This window comes from Moschus berezovskii, chromosome 7, assembly GCF_049115385.1.
Source record: "Moschus berezovskii isolate FMDL1 chromosome 7, NW_MosBer_1.0, whole genome shotgun sequence".
NCBI lineage: Eukaryota > Metazoa > Chordata > Mammalia > Artiodactyla > Moschidae > Moschus > Moschus berezovskii.
Window position 1 is genome coordinate 102365357 of NC_142466.1, and position 18337 is coordinate 102383693.

Sequence of the window (18337 nt, forward strand, 5' to 3'; positions counted from 1 at the left end):
CTTTTTCTTCCTCTTTCCTAACCTTATGCTCTACAGAGGAAACGAAAACCATCTGATGAGAGCTCCCATCTGAGGTCTTATTTTTCAGCAGAGCATGAATCCATCAACTTTCCTTCCCTGCCATTTTTGATGAACAAGTTTCTTTCCTCCTTTATTATTATTTTGGAAAACTCAAAAATGTATACATTGTTGGGGTGGGGGGGAATCTCCCTCCCTCTGACACTAACTTCAACTTTACAGAAACTTTCATTTCAGCCCAGCCAGATCATCCGCTGGGCTCAAACCATGACAGATGGTGACGGGAAGGGAATATGACACCTGCTCAGGTGTTCTTCCTCTTCCTCTCCCTCTTCTGATTCTGGTCCTCCCACCACCTCTGGTCCACAGTCCACCGTTCACTTTACTCCACTGCCCGTGATGTTCAGCATGGGCGTTTGAGTCTGAATAGGCAAATCCGACTGAAGCTCTGTGTTTTGTTTCAACATATTTATAATACCTGTTTGTGCTGTGCACAGTGGCGTGTGCCATGCCCATGCTTTACATGTCATTTTATTCTTTCCACATACAGTCTAAATTCTAAACAGAAGTTTAGAAATGAGAATAACTTATAAGTTGAGGGCTGACTGCTTGTTTTCAGTTGGTGCTAGTATTTTACATGGAATTCCTTATTACTTCTTGTATCACTCTTATCAAACTGTTGTATCAATATTATTTTGTTTTCCCTAACACTGTAGTAAAATGGCCGATTTCTTATTTTTCTTTTGTGTCCCATTTATAGCACTCCTACTTAAGAGTCCTTCTTCAATGTACTGTATCTTGTATAAATTCAGAGAGCTTTATGACCTGCCATTTGGGCCATGTTCACATTTTGAGGTGAGCCATACAGTTTGGTGCTTTCAGTGATCATTGCTAAAAGTCATGAGAGAGTATGTGATCCATTCAGATAAAATGTGTGAATACTAACAAGCCTTTTGATTATTGTTATTTAGTTGGTAAGTGTAGAGTTAGTATGAATAGGCAGTCAGATTATTGTTTGCCTTTTTTTCTTTACCAGTCAGCTACACTATAACTTAAAACACAGAGTTTGTATGGATTATTTTTTTAAAAAAACTTTTATTGGAGGATAGTTGCTTAGTATGGATTCTTTTTGGCCACAGTATATCAAGAGATTGGTTATCATTTATAAATGAGTGAAATGAACAACTGTAGCAACTGATTTAATTGCCTCCAAATCAGAGATCATCAAGGGAGACTTGACTGTTAAAAAGAGGGGGAAATTCTTAAATTTAGTAATATAATTCTAAGTAATTACTTTATTCAACAAATAATTAATTCAGTTCAGTCCCTCAGTCATGTCCGACTCTCCGCGACCCCATGAATCACAGCACACCAGGCCTCCCTGTCCATCACCAACTCCCGGAGTTCACTCAAACTCATGTCCATCGACCAGTACCCATTAAATATGTACCAGAAAGACGAAAATAAGGTATAGTCGCCATGTGTAAGGAGCTTGCATTAGAGTAGACAGTCAAACTTCTCTTTTTCCTCTGCAGTAACTAATAGGAGTCTTGTACAAAGATGGCCAAAGTTAATTCCCTCAGCAGAAATTTACTGTGTACCTAGTATGTGCCCGCAGTGATCACAGATGCCATATCTCCAGCTAGTTAACAGTGCTTCTTGGGAATTGCAAATATGTCCATCCTTTTTATTGGTTACTAGAAATGGAAATTGGAAAATTGTCTTGCTCTTTTCTGGCATTTAACTACTGAATGCTTTCCTACTTAGAAAGGAATTAAATTCATTGAACTCGTATTCACGTCATTTGTTCTTAATAACAAAAACTTCTGTGTTGAAAGATTTTCTTTTTTATTAACTACAATTTTCTAAACCATGTGTTTTAAGGACTATTTTTTTCCTCTTGGTGTATCCTACAAATGTTATTGAGATAGTAAATCAAACAAAATTGTAAAATAAGAATTAGCCTCCAATGCCAACTTTTTATTTCAAATAATTTGATGTTTTAGACTAGTATTTCTTAACTAAGGGTGATTTTTGCACCTGCCACAGCTACCTCCTCCCCCTCCCCATCCAGGATGTTTAGTAGTGTCAGGAGACGTTTTTCTGGTTGTCACAGTTGGGTGAGAGGTTACAGGGAGGTTGCTGGCATCTAGTGGACAGAGACCAGGGTTGCTGATAAACATCCTGCAAATGCACAAGGCAGCTCTACAACCAAGAACTGCCTGAGAATTGTGTTAATACCGAGGTTTAGAAATCACGTTTTAGATAGTATACTTTGTAGTGAATGGTGAAAAGCATATATCATTATATATAACATGTAACACCAAAATATAAGAGGTTAAAATAATTCTTTTTTGTGGTTGTTAATCAGGATGTCTGTTTTATTCAACAGATGGCTTTTGAGCGCTGTGTGCCAGGAAATAGAAATTCCAGATATTTTGAAGGCATAAGATCACAGTTCTCAAAGAGCTCACATTCTAAAGACAGAAATGATATGTAAACTAAAAAATTATAAAATAACATGTGTTTTATAATACAGCTAAGAAGTAAATAGCTTTGTTTGGGTGCATCAGATAAGACTTGACGGAGGAGGTAAAACTTGTAGTTTGTAGAAATTCTCCTCAAACTTGAACACTCTTTCAGATGCTAGTTAGGAAAGGACAGCTCAAGCAGAGGGAGTAGCATGTGAAAAAGCCTGGAAGCTTGAGAAACCGCAAGAATTATAAGTAGTTTATTAATGAGCCTGGGGTTTTAGGTAGAGGCCTGCCTTAGGAGGGCCTTGAAGCCAAGGAGTTTGGAATTTGTCCTGAAAGCGGAGGTATAATAAACGAATCCCAAGTTTACAGAAATCATTCTGAAGGTTGTGTGCCAGATGGAGGTAAGAACCCCTCTGAGAGAGTAGTTTAACTGACCCAATAAGAGATCATGATGGTCTGAAATAACATAGATCTAGAACTTCTCTTGGAGAAGGAAACGGTAACCCACTCCAGTATTCTTGCCTGGAGAATCCCATGGACGGAGAAGCCTGGTAGGCTACAGTCCATGGGGTCGCAAAGAGTCGGACACGACTGAGCGACGGAACAGAATGGAGAACTTCTCTGGTGGCTCAGAGGTGAAGAATCCTCCTGCCAATGCAAGGGACACAGGTTTGATCTGAGAAGATCCTGTGTGCTGCAGGGCAGCTGAGCCTGTGTGCACAACTCCTGGGCCTGTGCACAGCAGCCACTGAAGCCTGAGTGCCCTAGAGCCCGTGCTCTGCAACAGGAGAAGCCACTGCAATGAGAAGCCCGCACATCGCAGCGAAAAGAAAGCCTGTGTGCAGCAGTGAAGACAGTCGAAAATAAATAACTAAATAAAAATTATTTTAAAAAAATAACGTAGCAAGGTCTGATTGTCAGGACTTGGTATCTTGAATGTCTTGAATAGTATGCTGCTGCTGCTAAGTCACTTCAGTCGTGTCCGACTCTGTGTGACCCCACAGACGGAAGCCCACCAGGCTCCCCCATCCCTAGGATTCTCCAGGCAAGAACACTGGAGTGGGTTGCCATTTCCTTCTCTAATATGTGAAAGTGAAAAGTGAAAGTGAAGTCGCTCAGTCGTGTCCAACCCTTAGCGACCCCACGGACTGCAGCCTACCAGGCTCCTCCATCCATGGGATTTTCTAGGCAAGAGTACTGGAGTGGCTTGCCATTGCCTTCTCCATATGAGAAGACATAAATGGAAGATGTAGATAAAGAAGATACAGAATGACCTCCATACTTCATCTTGGGGATTTTATGAATGGTGGAGCCATTACCTGGGGTAGATTTAAAACAGGAGGAGGCAGAGCTGATTTAGAGAGTGGGTGATGGAAAAAAATATTTTTTCATCTGTAATGTTTGGAGCATGGTGATGGAAACATACCTCTTAGTGGAGTTGTTATAAGTGATATTGAGCTAAAAAATAATTAACTATTATAAGGCATTTGAAATATTGTAGTAGTTAAACATTCTGGGGACTATAGCAACTGTTTACCAAGATAAATGCTTATATACCCAAGTTAGGTTCCTAAGATCATTCATTCTGATGGCCTTTGAATAACATTGGCTGAGTTGCATGGATTGCCTCTGATATGGTTTTGATAAGCTTTTGTTCTTTGCTTTAGACTTTTCATTACTCTAGCATGGTTTTTCCCTGTTTTTTGCGTTAGAAGAAAAATATTCTCTTGCTGTTTATAACCAAACATCTTATGTCTATATTTCTACTATTGCTTATACTTCTACTACTAAAAAAAATAAAATAGATACTACCTTAAGAGTTCACTAAAAATACATTAGCAATACACATGAAAAGAGAAACAATTGTAAAGCATTGCCTGTTTCTGGGTTGTTTTAATGTTCTTCATTGAGGCTTCTCTGTCCATCAGTCCTTTGAATAGGAAGCAATATAAGGTTTCCTTGTTTGTTACTACCAGGACATTGTAAAGTTCTTTTTCCTTTAATCTATTTAGTACAGGATCTATTTAGTACTGGCCTCTGTCCCAGAATACCATCAGAGATAAGGCTATTATCCTTTCATTGAGCATTATCCTGGGAAAGTCTTTATAAAATTGAACTCTGTTGCACCTGCTGACCTCCTTTTTTAAAATGGAAAAAGGGTGGGGATGAAGATTATGTTCACTGAATTCAAATGGAGCAGTGTGTTTGACAGCACTGATACAATATGCTTTAGTTAGGGCCTTTCATGTTGTGCAAATCAATTCCATCTTGGACTCTGAAAGAAGTAAGTTGACAATTCAGATCAGGAAGTTGATGATCACATTGGGTGCTTGCCCTGAAGTTACTGGCACAGTGGCTATTTTTTCTTCAGCAATTCTATAATAGGACTCCAGCTATTTTACAATTAATCTAAAGTGTTTGCTTGCCATGGCTGTCATATTTTCTCTAAAATTGTTATAATAGTATCTAGTGGTGTTATCTTTAAACATGAAAGCCTAATTTTACAAGTTAGGTGCTTAATATTCCTGCTTAACTAAGTCATTAAAATGGAAGAGAATGATAGAAAACAATTTTAGAAACTTAGTTTCCTACTGAGTCTATCTTAAGAGCTGCAGAAACTTGAAGAACAATGCCATGCAACTTTCAAGTATCTCTTTAAAAATATTTTACACTGCCCAATTACCTGAGATATTTTTATATAAAATAGATGCTACATGTATTTATGTAAATATTGCTACTAAGCCCACATATTCAAACACTTAACAAGTTGATTTGGGGGCAGCATTATTGATGCAGTGCAGGTTTGTGGCTTTCTCAAATTCTTTTGATTGAAAGTGCAAGATGTAAATGAAATAAACCTCTCCATTTTGTTGTCCCAACAAATCTTTTTTTTCTGTATTCCATTCTAGTTCCTTCTCATGTCCTCACATGATGTTTTCACAATTAATTCAGTGTTAAAATCTGCTTTCACATTATATTTTAAACATATTGCATGGTGATACAGTGCAAAATCTCATTATTGCTGTAATATAAATGCAAAGCCGTTCTATTTGTATTTAATAATAAAGTATTTGCCCAAATTAGTAACCTAGTAAGAACTTCAATAATGAAATACAAACAATTTGCATGATATAATATAGTCGGTCTGAGCAAAATTAGAACTAAAGCCTAAATGTCCCTAGCTAACAATGTCTTTGTACAATGAACCTTATAGTATAATAGTTGTCATGTTGTAAAATTAGCATGTTGTTTGAATAAGACTTAATCGAGGATTTGGTGTACTGTATCCATCTAAATTATATATATATATATTTCATATATATATATATTAAATTATATATATATATATTTCATATATATATATATTAAAGTGAAAGTCACTCAGTTGTGTCCAACTCTTTGTGACCCTATGGACTATTCTCCAGGCCAAAATAATGGAGTGGGTAGCCGTTCTCTTCTCCAGGAGATCTTCCCAGTGCAGGGATTGAACCTAGATCTCCTGCATTGCAGGCAGATTCTAAGCAGATACCAGCTGAGCCACCAGGGAAGCCCAAGAATACTGGAGTGGGTAGCCTATCCCTTCTCCAACAGATCTTCCCAATCTAGGAATCAAACTGGGGTCTCCTGCAATGCAGACAGATTCTTTAGCTGAGCTACCAGGAAAGCCCATATATATATGTATGTATGTATGTGTGTATGTGTGTGTGTATGTATGTATTGGCCATGTAGTCAGAAAATAACCAATCTAAGACTGAATTTAATGGAGAAGGCAATGGCAAGCCACTCCAGTCCTAGAAAATCCCATGGATGGAGGAGCCTGGTGGCCTGCAGTCCATGGGGTCGCTACGAGTCAGTTATGACCGAGTGACTTCACTTTCACTTTTCACTTTCACACATTGGAGAAGGAAATGGCAACCCACTCCAGTGTTCTTGCCTGGAGAATCCCAGGGACGGGGGAGCCTGGTGGGCTGCCGTCTATGGGGTCACACAGAGTCGGACTCGACTAAAGTGACTTAGCAGCAGCAGCAGCAGTAGCAGCAGCAAGACTGAATTTAAGCGGTTTTAAACTATCTGAAAACTGAGACTCCTTTGATCAACTGATTGATCAGTTAGTTCAGTTTATTTACAGTTACTGTCTCATGCCTCTTACATAAGAAAAAAGTAATGTATTATCTGAATGCTATGTGCTATATGCAGCAATCTTAAATATTTAGTAATGGAAAGCGTAGGAAGGAGAGATGACATATGTAGTTGACAAAGAGCTTTGTAGCCAAAGAGATCTAGGGTTTATTCCCAGCTTTACTAATTATTAGCTATGTCAGTTGTTTACCTTATCGCTTAGCCTCTATTTTATTCTCTGTTAAGTGGGCTTAATAATATCTGCCTAGTAAAGTTAAAGTAAATTATAAATTTATATATGTGAGAGAGAAGAAATTCACCCACCTGTGAGTTCACAGCTTGATGGGAGGAGGAAACGGGTCCTTTCCCCATCCCCAGTCGTTCTCTAGGGATGAGAAACCTGCATGGGGAACAGAACCAGCCTCACGAACGGGCTGGTTTCAGCCTAACCCTCAGAAGCACTGGGGCTGGCAAAGACTCTTGGTTTCTTCAGGAGAATTTTATCATGTTAGTTTTTTCCATTGTTTGAAGGCATTCCTAGACAGAGTTAGGTCAGTTACAATGAAAAGTTGACTCTTTATAAAAATATATGTGTGTGTATATATGTTATATAGGGCCTGACATATGACACTCAATGAAGATAGCTCTAATATTTATTGTTATTGCCCTAATACTGTTAATTTAACTTTGTATATAAGTTTCCAGAGAAGAGTCTGTTTCAAATGATTGAGGATCAATATTATTAGACCAAGTCAAACTTTTATTAATTCTATAATGTTTGAAGGTTGTATATGTTGAATTAATATTAACCTATAAAAATTAAAATGAATTAATAAAAGAATTTATTCAGATTCTGTTCTGCTAGCTAACATATAGCTTTCCTTTCAACAGGCTCAGCACTATGCAGCTATGACCTAAAGCCTTCTGAATATGCATCATCAAAAGCAAAAGGTCTTTGCCCCAAACTACCTGTTCCAGCGAGGTAAATTTTATTGTGTTTCATTAACTTGTGACTTTTGTTTTTGTAGGTAGATTTTAAACTGTATATATTATGAGAAAAGAGTGACTTGATGATCCCTGTTGTGCAGTTTCAGTACTTTTACAATTTTTAAAGTAGTAATAGAAATGACAACAAGAATTTCACATTATTTTAAAGTACACACACACATACACACAGGCAGACAACATTTCTCATTCTCAAATACTTTAAATTTCTTTGGGGGGCTCACTTTTTTTAATTTTTTAAATTAATTAATTTATTTATTTTATTTCTTGGCCACATCTAGTGGCCTGTGGGATCTTAGTTCCCCTACCAGGGATTGAACCCATGCACCCTGAAGTGGAAGGGCAGAGGTTTAACCACTGGACCACCAGGGAAGTCCCTCACTTTTTTTTTTTTATGTCATAGTTTTCAAGTATAGAAAGCTGTTGATATTATAACACGTATGGCAAAATTTGGAAGTCAGTTCTCACAGTCTCAAAAGATTCTTTGATGTTTCTTTTGAAGTTGATCATCCTAACTGGTATTATTTTTGAATTACCTTTATAAATTTAAAAATATGCCAGTGATTAGTCTCCATACTTTATTTCTGGCTATATCCTTTAGGTACTTTCTCTGTAATAAGCTGTTTGTCTTAATCAACAAACATTTATTGTTAAGTACCTACTATATGTAATGGATACAAAGATGAAGCAAGAAATATTGTTTATTTGAAAGAATTTTAAAACTTTGGGCCACGTCACACAGGTTTGGGCTTCTGGGGTTTTAGTTCCCTGACCAGGGATCAACCCAGGCCTTCAGCAGTGAGAGCGTGGAGTCCTAACCACTGGGCTGCTGGGGAATTCCTTAGATACTTCTTTTATCTTTTCTTTTTTTTTTTTGGACAGCTCTCATAATAGTTTTAAGTAAGGCATATTTTAAAATTTTAAATTGATTTTATTAAAAAAGAAATAGATTCTCAAGCACTGTAGAATATATCCTCAGAATTAGGTATATAGTATTTGGAGCATGTCTGATCTTAAGAACCTTAGCATATATCACTAACCATGTATGACAAGAATATTTCCCAGGGATACTGAATCAAAACCACTTTTTATTGTATCTTAGTATATTATAGCAAGCTGTTGGTTAAAATTTTTATCTTATGTCTCCTTTCCTTCTGACTTATGGGTATTACTTATGCTTCATTAACTTGAATTTGAAATTTTCTGTTGAAAAGTTGACAAGGACATATCAGTTTAATTGATTTCCTGCACATTTAGTTTTGTCAAGTTGCTGTTGAAATTAAAATTTAAAGCCTACAGACATAAAAACAATGGGACTGTTTTAAAAGATACTAAATAGGAAGAACCTACAAGTTATCCACTTAGACCAATAGGTAGGGAGACTCCATTCATGAAAATTGAGAATATTAGGGAGGCTGTGACAGTAAAGAAAAGACATTCTTTGAGTAGAGAAAATTATCAATGTAGAAACAAGAAAAGCTCTGTTCTCTTATCTATTCAACTGCTAATCCCTATTTTAAACACATATTTGAGTATAGAGTCACTATTTTAAGGCATAAATATATTGTAATAGGTATGAAAAAACCGTGGTATGAGAGTGAAATTGCCTGCTTTAGTATAATATAGGTAGGTTTAGGGTAGAGGGCAGTTCATACTACATCTCCTCCTGTACCTCTGACCTCTGACTCTACCATGTTGGGAACTGCCCGTTTCTGGTTATGGTGGATGGTCCCGTCTTGGCTGCATACTCGTGGATGTCTCATGTACAGCATCCTAAGGGGATTCACTAGGACAGAAAACAGAATTAGGGGCTTGAATGTTATGGACAGACTTGGTAGCATGGATATCCACTAATGTCTTAGTAATCCAAGGTGCAATGATGAATCTATACTGTCTGAAAACTGTTTATATAAATGTTTATACTTTATTTAAAGATCCTCATGTTTTTACTTATCTTAGTAGTCCACAATCTGTCACTTTTGTCTTAACTCACCTTTTTGGAAAGTAAATGAGAAGAGACAATTGACAGAAGGAAGGCAAATCAAGACCTTGTACGTAGTAAATCTAGTATCTGGCAAGCAAAGTGAAAGGATCAGAGAACAATAAATTTGTTTTAATAAGAAAGTTAGGTCACTACCCTGTCTCACACATAGATTAGATACCAAATCTCCAAAGACGAGTAAGATCTAGGGACTCTACTTTGATTGACTTTTTTATATGTACTAACACTTTTGACTAACACTAGGCAAACCTGTGATGCAGGCAAATGGCCCTCAGCATAAACAAGTCTGTTAAGCTCTTAGTAAACAAAGTCCCTCATATATAAAGTGGGAATATCAATACCTCTTGCATGGAATTGCTGTAAGAATTCAATAAGATATTGTGTGTTAAACACACGTTATTGTGCTTGGTGTTTGGCTCAGAGTATTATCTGTATCGATGTCTGGAACCTTCCTATCTCCTCATCCTTCCTAGGTACTCAGGAACTTTCTGCAGATGAAGGTAGTGTCTATTTTAAAGAAAAACAGTGGTAAACTAATTTGCAGTAAAACACTAGTGCCACACAATTGCCAAATGGTTACTGTTCCTAAGAGCTTTTGAATTTTACAAACCAGTGCCTAGAAAGGGCCATATTGTATCCAAATTCAGAACTCTGTTGGTGACGTGCTGAACATGGTAGCCATGGGGAGTTCTAGCCAGGCTATATATTTATAATGCTTAAAGTTCTGAGTATAGCTAGAGAAAACTGCAGTACTAGAAACAGATTTCATAACTTCAGTTTATTCATCAAACAAACATTTATTTTGATACTTTCAGATGCCAGAAAGGACACTAGGTGTTAGAGAATTAACATGATACAGAAATAAGAAACTAATAGTCATGAAAAAAAATACTATATATCTATATTTTTTAAGTGAAGGATCAAGGTGAATTCAGTTCAGTTCAGTTGATCAGTCGTGTCCGACTCTTTGCGACCCCATGAATTGCAGCCTCCCTGTCCATCACCAACTCCCGGAGTTCACTCAAACTCATGTCTATCGAGTCGGTGATGCCATCCAGCCATCTCTTCCTCTGTTGTCCCCTTCTTTTCCTGCCCCCAGTCCCTCCCAGCAAGAGGGTCTTTTCCAATGAGTCAACTCTTCGCATGAGGTGGCCAAAGTGTTGCAGTTTCAGCTTTAGCATCAGTCCTTCCAAAGAACACCCAGGATTGATCTCCTTTAGAATGGACTGGTTGGATCTCCTTGCAGTCCAAGGGACTCTCAAGAGTCTTCTCCAACACCACAGTTCAAAAGCATCAATTCTTCGGTGATCAGCTTTCTTCACAGTCCAACTCTCACATCCATACATGACCACTGGAAAAACCATAGCCTTGACTAGACAGACTTTGGTTGGCAAAGCAATGGCTCTGCTTTTTAATATACTATCTAGGTTGGTCATAACTTTCCTTCCAAGGAGTAAGCGTCTTTTAATTTCATGGCTGCAATCAGCATCCACAGTGATTTTGGAACCCAAAAAAATAAAGTCAGCCACTGTTTCCACTGTTTCCCCATCTATTTCCCATGAAGTGATGGGACCAGATGCCATGATCTTAGTTTTCTGAATGTTGAGCTTCAAGCCAACTTTTTCACTCTCCTCTTTCACTTTCATCAGGAGGTTTTTTAGTTCCTCTTCACTTTCTTCCATAAGGGTGGTATCATCTGTATATCTGAGGTTATTGATATTTCTCCCAGCAATCTTGATTCCAGCTTGTGCTGCTTCCAGCCCAACGTTTCTCATGATGTACTCTGCATATAAGTTAAATAAGCAGGGTGACAATATACAGCCTTGACATACTCCTTTTCCTATTTGGAACCAGTCTGTTGTTCCATGTTCAGTTCTAACTGTTGCTTCCTGACCTGCATATAGGTTTCTCAAGAGGTAGGTCAGGTGGTCTGGTATTCCCATCTCTTTCAGATTTTCCACAGTTTATTGTGATCCACTCAGTCAAAGGCTTTGGCTTTAGCATTTATAAATCATCTATTGGGTGTCAAGCACCGTTTTAAGTTTCTTGTGTTATCTTATTCAGTTCAGTTCAGTTCAATCTCTCAGTCGTGTCCAACTCTCCACGACCCCATGAATCACAGCACGCCAGGTCTCCCTGTCCATCACCAACTCCCCGTCTCAAAAGCCTGTAAGGATATTGTCCCTTTTAGACAGATTGCTCAAAGTCACACAACTAACTGTTGAGAATCAGAATTTGAATTTAAGATCTTGTAAAGTCTATACCACAGTTGGTTTGAAGGCGGGGAAACAAAATATAGAAATGAAAGAGGAAAGAAAAGAAATAAAATGAAACGTGAACATCACTGCATAGTGCCATTAGATTCTTGATTACTTATTTCCTGCCTTTGCTATGCTATAGAGATATTGCCAGAACCCTTTTTTTTATTGTTTTATTTCTTAAATAAAACTTAATTAGAAATCAAGTGTAATAGCTTACTTATAACCTGGAGGTTTAAAATAGTTTTGTGAGGTGCAGACTTCCATCTTATGAAGGAAGGCATATGGACAAAAGATATTAGGCATTGTTTGTCATCATACTTTGAGGGAGCTCATTAACTGTGATAATCTGGACTTAAAGGCAGATAAATGGCAATATGTTTGCCAAGGTAAGATACAGTTTTCTTCAGTTCAGTTCAGTCGCTCAGTCGTGTCCGACTCTCCGCGACCCCATGAATCACAGCACGCCAGGCCTCCCTGTCCATTACCAACTCCCGGAGTTCACCCAAACTCATGTCCACAGAGTCAGTGATGCCATCCAGCCATCTCATTCTCCGTCGCCCCCTTCTCTTCCCGCCCCCAATCTTTCCCAGCATCAGAGTCTTTTCCAGTGAGTCAACTCGTCGCTTGAGGTGGCCAAAGTATTGGAGTTTCAGCTTTAGCATCAGTCCTTCCAATGAACACCCAGGATTGATCTCCTTTAGAATGGACTGGTTGGATCTCCCTGCAGTACAAGGGACTCTCAAGAGTCTTCTCCAACACCACAGTTCAAAAGCATCAATTCTTCAGAGATCAGCTTTCTTCACAGTCCAACTCTCACATCCATACATGACCACGGGAAAAACCATAGCCTTGACTAGACGGACCTTTGTTGGCAAAGTAATGTCTCTGCTTTTTAATATACTATCAAGGTTGATCATAACTTTCCTTCCAAGGAGTAAGCGTCTTTTAATTTCATTGCTGCAGTCAGCATCTGAAGTGATCAGTTTTCTTATGAGTGGCTAATTTAAAAAATCTTTAAAAGACTCATTATAAATTCATTTGTTCTTGTTGACTAATGTTTCAATAATATGAAACAGCATCAGTTAGTTCCTAATAGAATGACATTGACTTCTTAAAGATTCAGTATTCTGTGGGCTTTAAAAAGTAGAAAACTTTCTAAAAACAGAATTCTTTATCCTTTACCTCTTAATTAAGAAGCACAGAGTGTGTCATTTGGGTTAGACACTAACGTAGAAATGCTCTCATGTACTAGGTTCTCAGAAGTGTAATTTTTCTGAGGGATATACAAAATCAGATAGCTCATCTTAAATTCATTATATCACATGGGATTTAAGTGGTAAAATATAAGACAAACCATTTCAATGCCATGATTACTTAGAATTTTTAAATAGTAAAGCAATTCAAGTATTAAAAACTTGTGACTGGTCAAGTTGTTTTTGTTTGGGAAAGAGTTGAATTGAGAAAAAAGAATGGTGAAGGAATCTAATACTTTTTACTTTGAAGCTAAGTATTTAATTTCATTTTTGCTGTTGTGTCCAAATGTTATCTTCTCTTTTGTTTACCTTCTATTTCTTTTATTCTGTAACACTAGATTTACCTGTTATTCCTTACCACAAGAACAGATTTTGACCATCAGATAGACAACGTAGTTAATCAGCTTGTGCTATTTTTATACCTTTAAATTTAGAGCTGTCAGATTTTTTTTAAACTGACATAGATTGAATTGTAAGGCAACAAACTATTGTTACTTTACTCCACTTCTTTGAAAGATACTTATAAAAGTATTCTTTATGATTGACCTAGTGTTTATATACAGTATACAAGTGACTTGAAAGGATAAGTTCAGAGCTGATATCACTCAGCTTTTCCCCTTAAATAAAAATGAGGGCTTAGAATATTAAGACTATAATTCTTCCCTTTTCAAGTCAGCTATTCTCATTATAAGTTTGAAAAGCAGAAAAAAGCTAAAGCTACTGGGCATCCTGCTCATATTAATTTAGAATCATTGACTTATGAGTAGCATGATGATGATGATGAAGAAGATGATGTAAAAAGACAGAGAACTTACTCCTACCCTTTCAGCTGACAGATGGAGGGACAGAGAAGCAGAAAGACATAGTGACCTGCAGCTGTGTGATGTTAGGAGAATCACCCAGGGCTTCTGAACCCAGGTCCAGTTTTCTTTGTCACAAGTTCTACTCCCTTTGGGAGATGATGTGTATTTCTCTCTGAGTATAAAAATATATCAACATCCTGTTAGTATATGGGAGATTTAGGAGGAGCCACTTCTTGACAGAGTTTGAGGTTTATGGGTATGTGACAGGAAACAGGAAAATGGGAGTAAGACCAAGAAAATTGGTGGGTGTGACAACAGAACATCAGTGTTCTTGAGTGGGTGTATTTTATATTCAAGGTTGGAGGCAGGTGAGTTAAACAGAGTTGACATCAGAGATTTTAGGATAATAAATAAAGCAGATGAAGATGTAGACATTCATAGACCAGAGAAGATTTTAGTTTTGAAGGATAGAGAACCAGGCTTAAAATATGGTTAGAAGTCCTTAGACAGGGACATTAACCTGGCAAGGACAGTATCAGGAAAAAAGCAGTTGTAGGTCACAACACAGTTGTTAGTTTAAAGGTTTCTGTCCCAGGTTAGTCTCCACTGAGTAAGAACTTGTTAATGTTTTTTGATTCTTATAATACTTCTAACTAAATCTATTTTATCTAGAAGCAATCTATAATTTAATATATTTTCACATCATTAATGAAACAACTTTTGATCAAAAAATGGTGACTTATATACCTGTAATTCAAGCATTCCTCAGAATGCTCTGGCTTTCTGCAGTTTATGTCAAAATATCAAATCTTTGGCATTATCTTTCACCAACACCATTTTGTAGGTATATACAAATACACCCACGTTTGTATTTGGAAGCAGATTTTTAAAAAATAAGCATGCCTATCATTGTCATTTTTGGATATATTTTACTCTAAAGCATAAGTAAGGTAAGGCTAGATCTTTAAAATTGCATTATTTTATTGCTCCGTAAAGTTTAATAGCATGGAAGATGTTGTTTATTCTTACTCCCAATGGTGCTCATGTACCAACATTTAAGGAAAATCAATAAATAGTTCACTTATATTCTTACTTGAAAAGAAACATTCTTACTGGAGGAAGGAAACAAAAACAGTGTTTTGTTTCAGGTCATACAAAGTTGCTTTGCTGAGATTAGAGACTTTTGGGATTTGGTGCTCAACCATGTAATCTGTTTTCCAATTTGACCAAAATACAGTACCAATCAAGAATGAGAACACACTTACATCAGTCCAGTCAAAAAAGTTATTTTAGAACTATGACTGATAGTCCTATACATAATTCTGAAAATGTGGGATTCATGTTAGTAATGACTAAATTTTAACTTAATACACATGTAAACATGTGTTGTGCATAGGGACACATGTGGGCTCTTCTAGAATTTGAACAAATCACAACTGAGGGCATGTTCATAGAGCTTTGCTTAAAATCTCTCATTAATTAGATGTACACATGCTCTCAGAAGCTAAAATAGAACCATGTTATAACAAACTATACTTCTACCATGCTTTATACATAACTGTGTTCCTTCACAAGTAAGAGCTGCAGTAAGTATAAACCTGATATAATTGATTCTTTTTTGGACACAAATAATCTCCTAATAATAATAACATATAAAAAGAAAAGAAAATAGTCCATAATTCCATGACTATAACAAAGCAGAGATTTTTCTTTAGAGTTTTTCCCCTGTTCTCATTCTTAGATCTTTAATACAGAGATGTAATCATCACATTAGATATGTTTTTCATTTTTTTCCCTTGTATTGTTATAAGTTCTTCCATATGCTAGCATTCATAGTTATTGTTTCAAACAGCTGCATATTCTGCTGTATGTTGATGTCTTGGTATGACTACTTTGTATGAGTTATTAAGCTGGTGCCTCAAATAACTTTTTTAATCTAAGGTTTTGTATGTGGTTCTGATAGAGCAAATATTCTATTAATGGTGGCACATATCAAGCAAAAGTATATGTTTTTTTATTTTTAAATAGCTTATGGCAAAAATTAATTTTCAGTTCAATAAAGTATATGTTTGTAAGTTTTGTCATCTGCCTCTTGATTGATAGATGTGTAGGCTGAGGAGTTTAAGTGTTTGGTTTTGTTTTTGGTAGTTGTGTATGTGTGTACATGTGTGTGTGTTTCTTTTCAGAAGGGGAGGGTAATGTCTTCTGTTGGAATATGCACTCCACCCTCTTTGATAAGCTTGTGGTAAGATTTGCATCACGCCCCATGACAGTCATCTTCATAGCATTAAGCTCACAGCTCTTAGCTCCCATATGATGTGTGGAGGGTGGAGTGTATTGCAGTCATTTTCACCTTTCATTTGTGTGTTTGATGTGGCATTTGTATTAAGGAGGAGTAATTTTTTTTCTGATTTTTTTTCTTGTGTCACCAGTGCACCTATTCCATTCTTCCATCGCTGTGCTCCTGTGAACATTTCCTGCTATGCCAAGTTTGCAGAGGCCCTGATCACCTTTGTCAGTGACAATAGTGTCTTACACAGGCTGATTAGTGGAGTAATGACCAGCAAAGAAATTATATTGGGACTTTGCTTGTTATCACTAGGTAATTGTTTTTCTCATTATTAGCTATTACATAGTATTGCAGTAGAAGACTGTTCTTTTAACCAAAATATGAATACTGCTGGGGATACTTGTAAATTGTTTAACTTCCCATAGCCAAAATAATTGTTTCAGATTATATATAGTTATAAGTATACACATATTTTTTAAGGAATATATATATATATATCTGAAACTCATTTCCCTTCTTTTTCTCTCATTGGAGAAAACTGGTATATTCCCAAACTTTGGTTACTAAGTCTATAATAACATTTAGTATGATAATAGGAGGCTTCCTTTAATGAGTCAGCACCCCCTTTGTTTTTAGTTATGATTCCAAAAGGCTTACTTGCTTATAAAAAGAGGTTATATATTCTCATATATTTCAATCAAAAAACATAAATTTCTGATAGGTTACATTTGGATTATATAATTTTTTCATTGCCACAATTAATGTTACTGTATTGCTGGAAAAATTAGGAAATCTCCACTTGTTAGCCATTGACTTTTTTGGTCAATAGATAGGTAATTAAATAAATAAATGTGATTTTCAAGTTGTAAGTTTCCTATATTATCCTAGAACTGTATGTAGCCATATCAGAATTTATAGACTTTTTTAGTTGGGAGAAGTAAACTGTAGTAGGAACCAAAGAACTATTTCGTCATATACGTAAAATGAGTGTTTATGCCTGTTAACACCAATTATAGTCATTGAGAAGACTAGCTGTATTTCTGTCTTGTCATTAGAGAGTATTTTCTTTTTGCTTAGGTAGTACTTGACTCAGTTGAAATAATGCTGTCCATATGAAAAGCTATTTCTGTGATATTTGAAACGCTCCCATCTGTTTTTGGTTCCTGTACATTTATTGCAAATGTGAGTACCTCAATAACATTACCTAGTCACAGATCCCAACCATTTAGTTGGCTTTGCAAATGGCCCAAGAAAACTTGACTATTAGTCTAGCCTTATGTAAAAATTATTTGATTTCTGAAATAGTTGAATACTTGAACCAAGAAAAAAAAAATCCAAACCTAGAAATGTAGTGCTAATAATGTTGTTGAGTCATTGGAATTCCATTTTTTATTAGAATATTTTTCTTTTTGGGGTTTAAGATTTTTATTCATTTGTTTGTGAAACAAAACTTTAAATAATTAGAGATAAACAAATTATTATTTCAGAAGTGAATTTCCCTATGCAAGGGTTAAATCCTCTCAGTTTTTTGTTTTGGGATTTTTTTCACTCAAGATTTTGTCACATTGGGGTGGGTATGCTGCTGCTGCTGCTAAGTCACTTCAGTCGTGTCCGACTCTGTGTGACCCCATAGACGGCAGCCTACCAGGCTCCCCTGTCCCTGGGATTCTCCAGGCAAGAACACTGGAGTGGGTATAGGAGTTGGCTAAATAACTAAGCTTTGCTCCTTTTTGAAGAGCTTCTTAATCAAGACTCCTGACCCCAGTTGAGAAGTAGGTCAGGAATTTTGACTTCAGTAGTTTTCAGGATATTATTCTACAGAGTCAGACCATATGTTGGAGTTTTAGAGGCAAAAAAACTAGAAAAAAATAATATACCATCTGACTTGTTGGCCAAAACAAACATCAGAGAAGTTGGTCCTGAAATGCATAGATGACACAAGGAAGTGTAGCATTTAATTTAACTGATCTCTGTCTATGTTTGGTAATTTTCTGGTCACGAACATGGCATGTCATTCTCTACACTTTGTGTGTTGTCATCTCTGTTTGCATGCGAGTTCTGATGTGTTCCCGTGGTATCCACAACAGTTCTGTGCTGTCTTTGAGTCCC

General features: G+C 36.7%; 1 protein-coding gene across 5 annotated transcripts in view; it reads left to right on the forward strand.

Annotated features, from left to right (window-relative positions):
- The window catches only part of SLC44A1 (solute carrier family 44 member 1), a 233538-nt gene that overhangs the window by 123630 nt on the left and 91571 nt on the right, over positions 1-18337 (forward strand). For all 5 annotated transcript variants that reach the window (XM_088838227.1, XM_088838226.1, XM_088838224.1 and 2 more), the window contains exons 5-6: positions 7506-7596; positions 16371-16540. In XM_088838227.1, coding sequence (XP_088694353.1) covers positions 7506-7596; positions 16371-16540 — 261 coding nt within the window. The remainder of the gene's footprint in view (positions 1-7505; positions 7597-16370; positions 16541-18337) is intronic.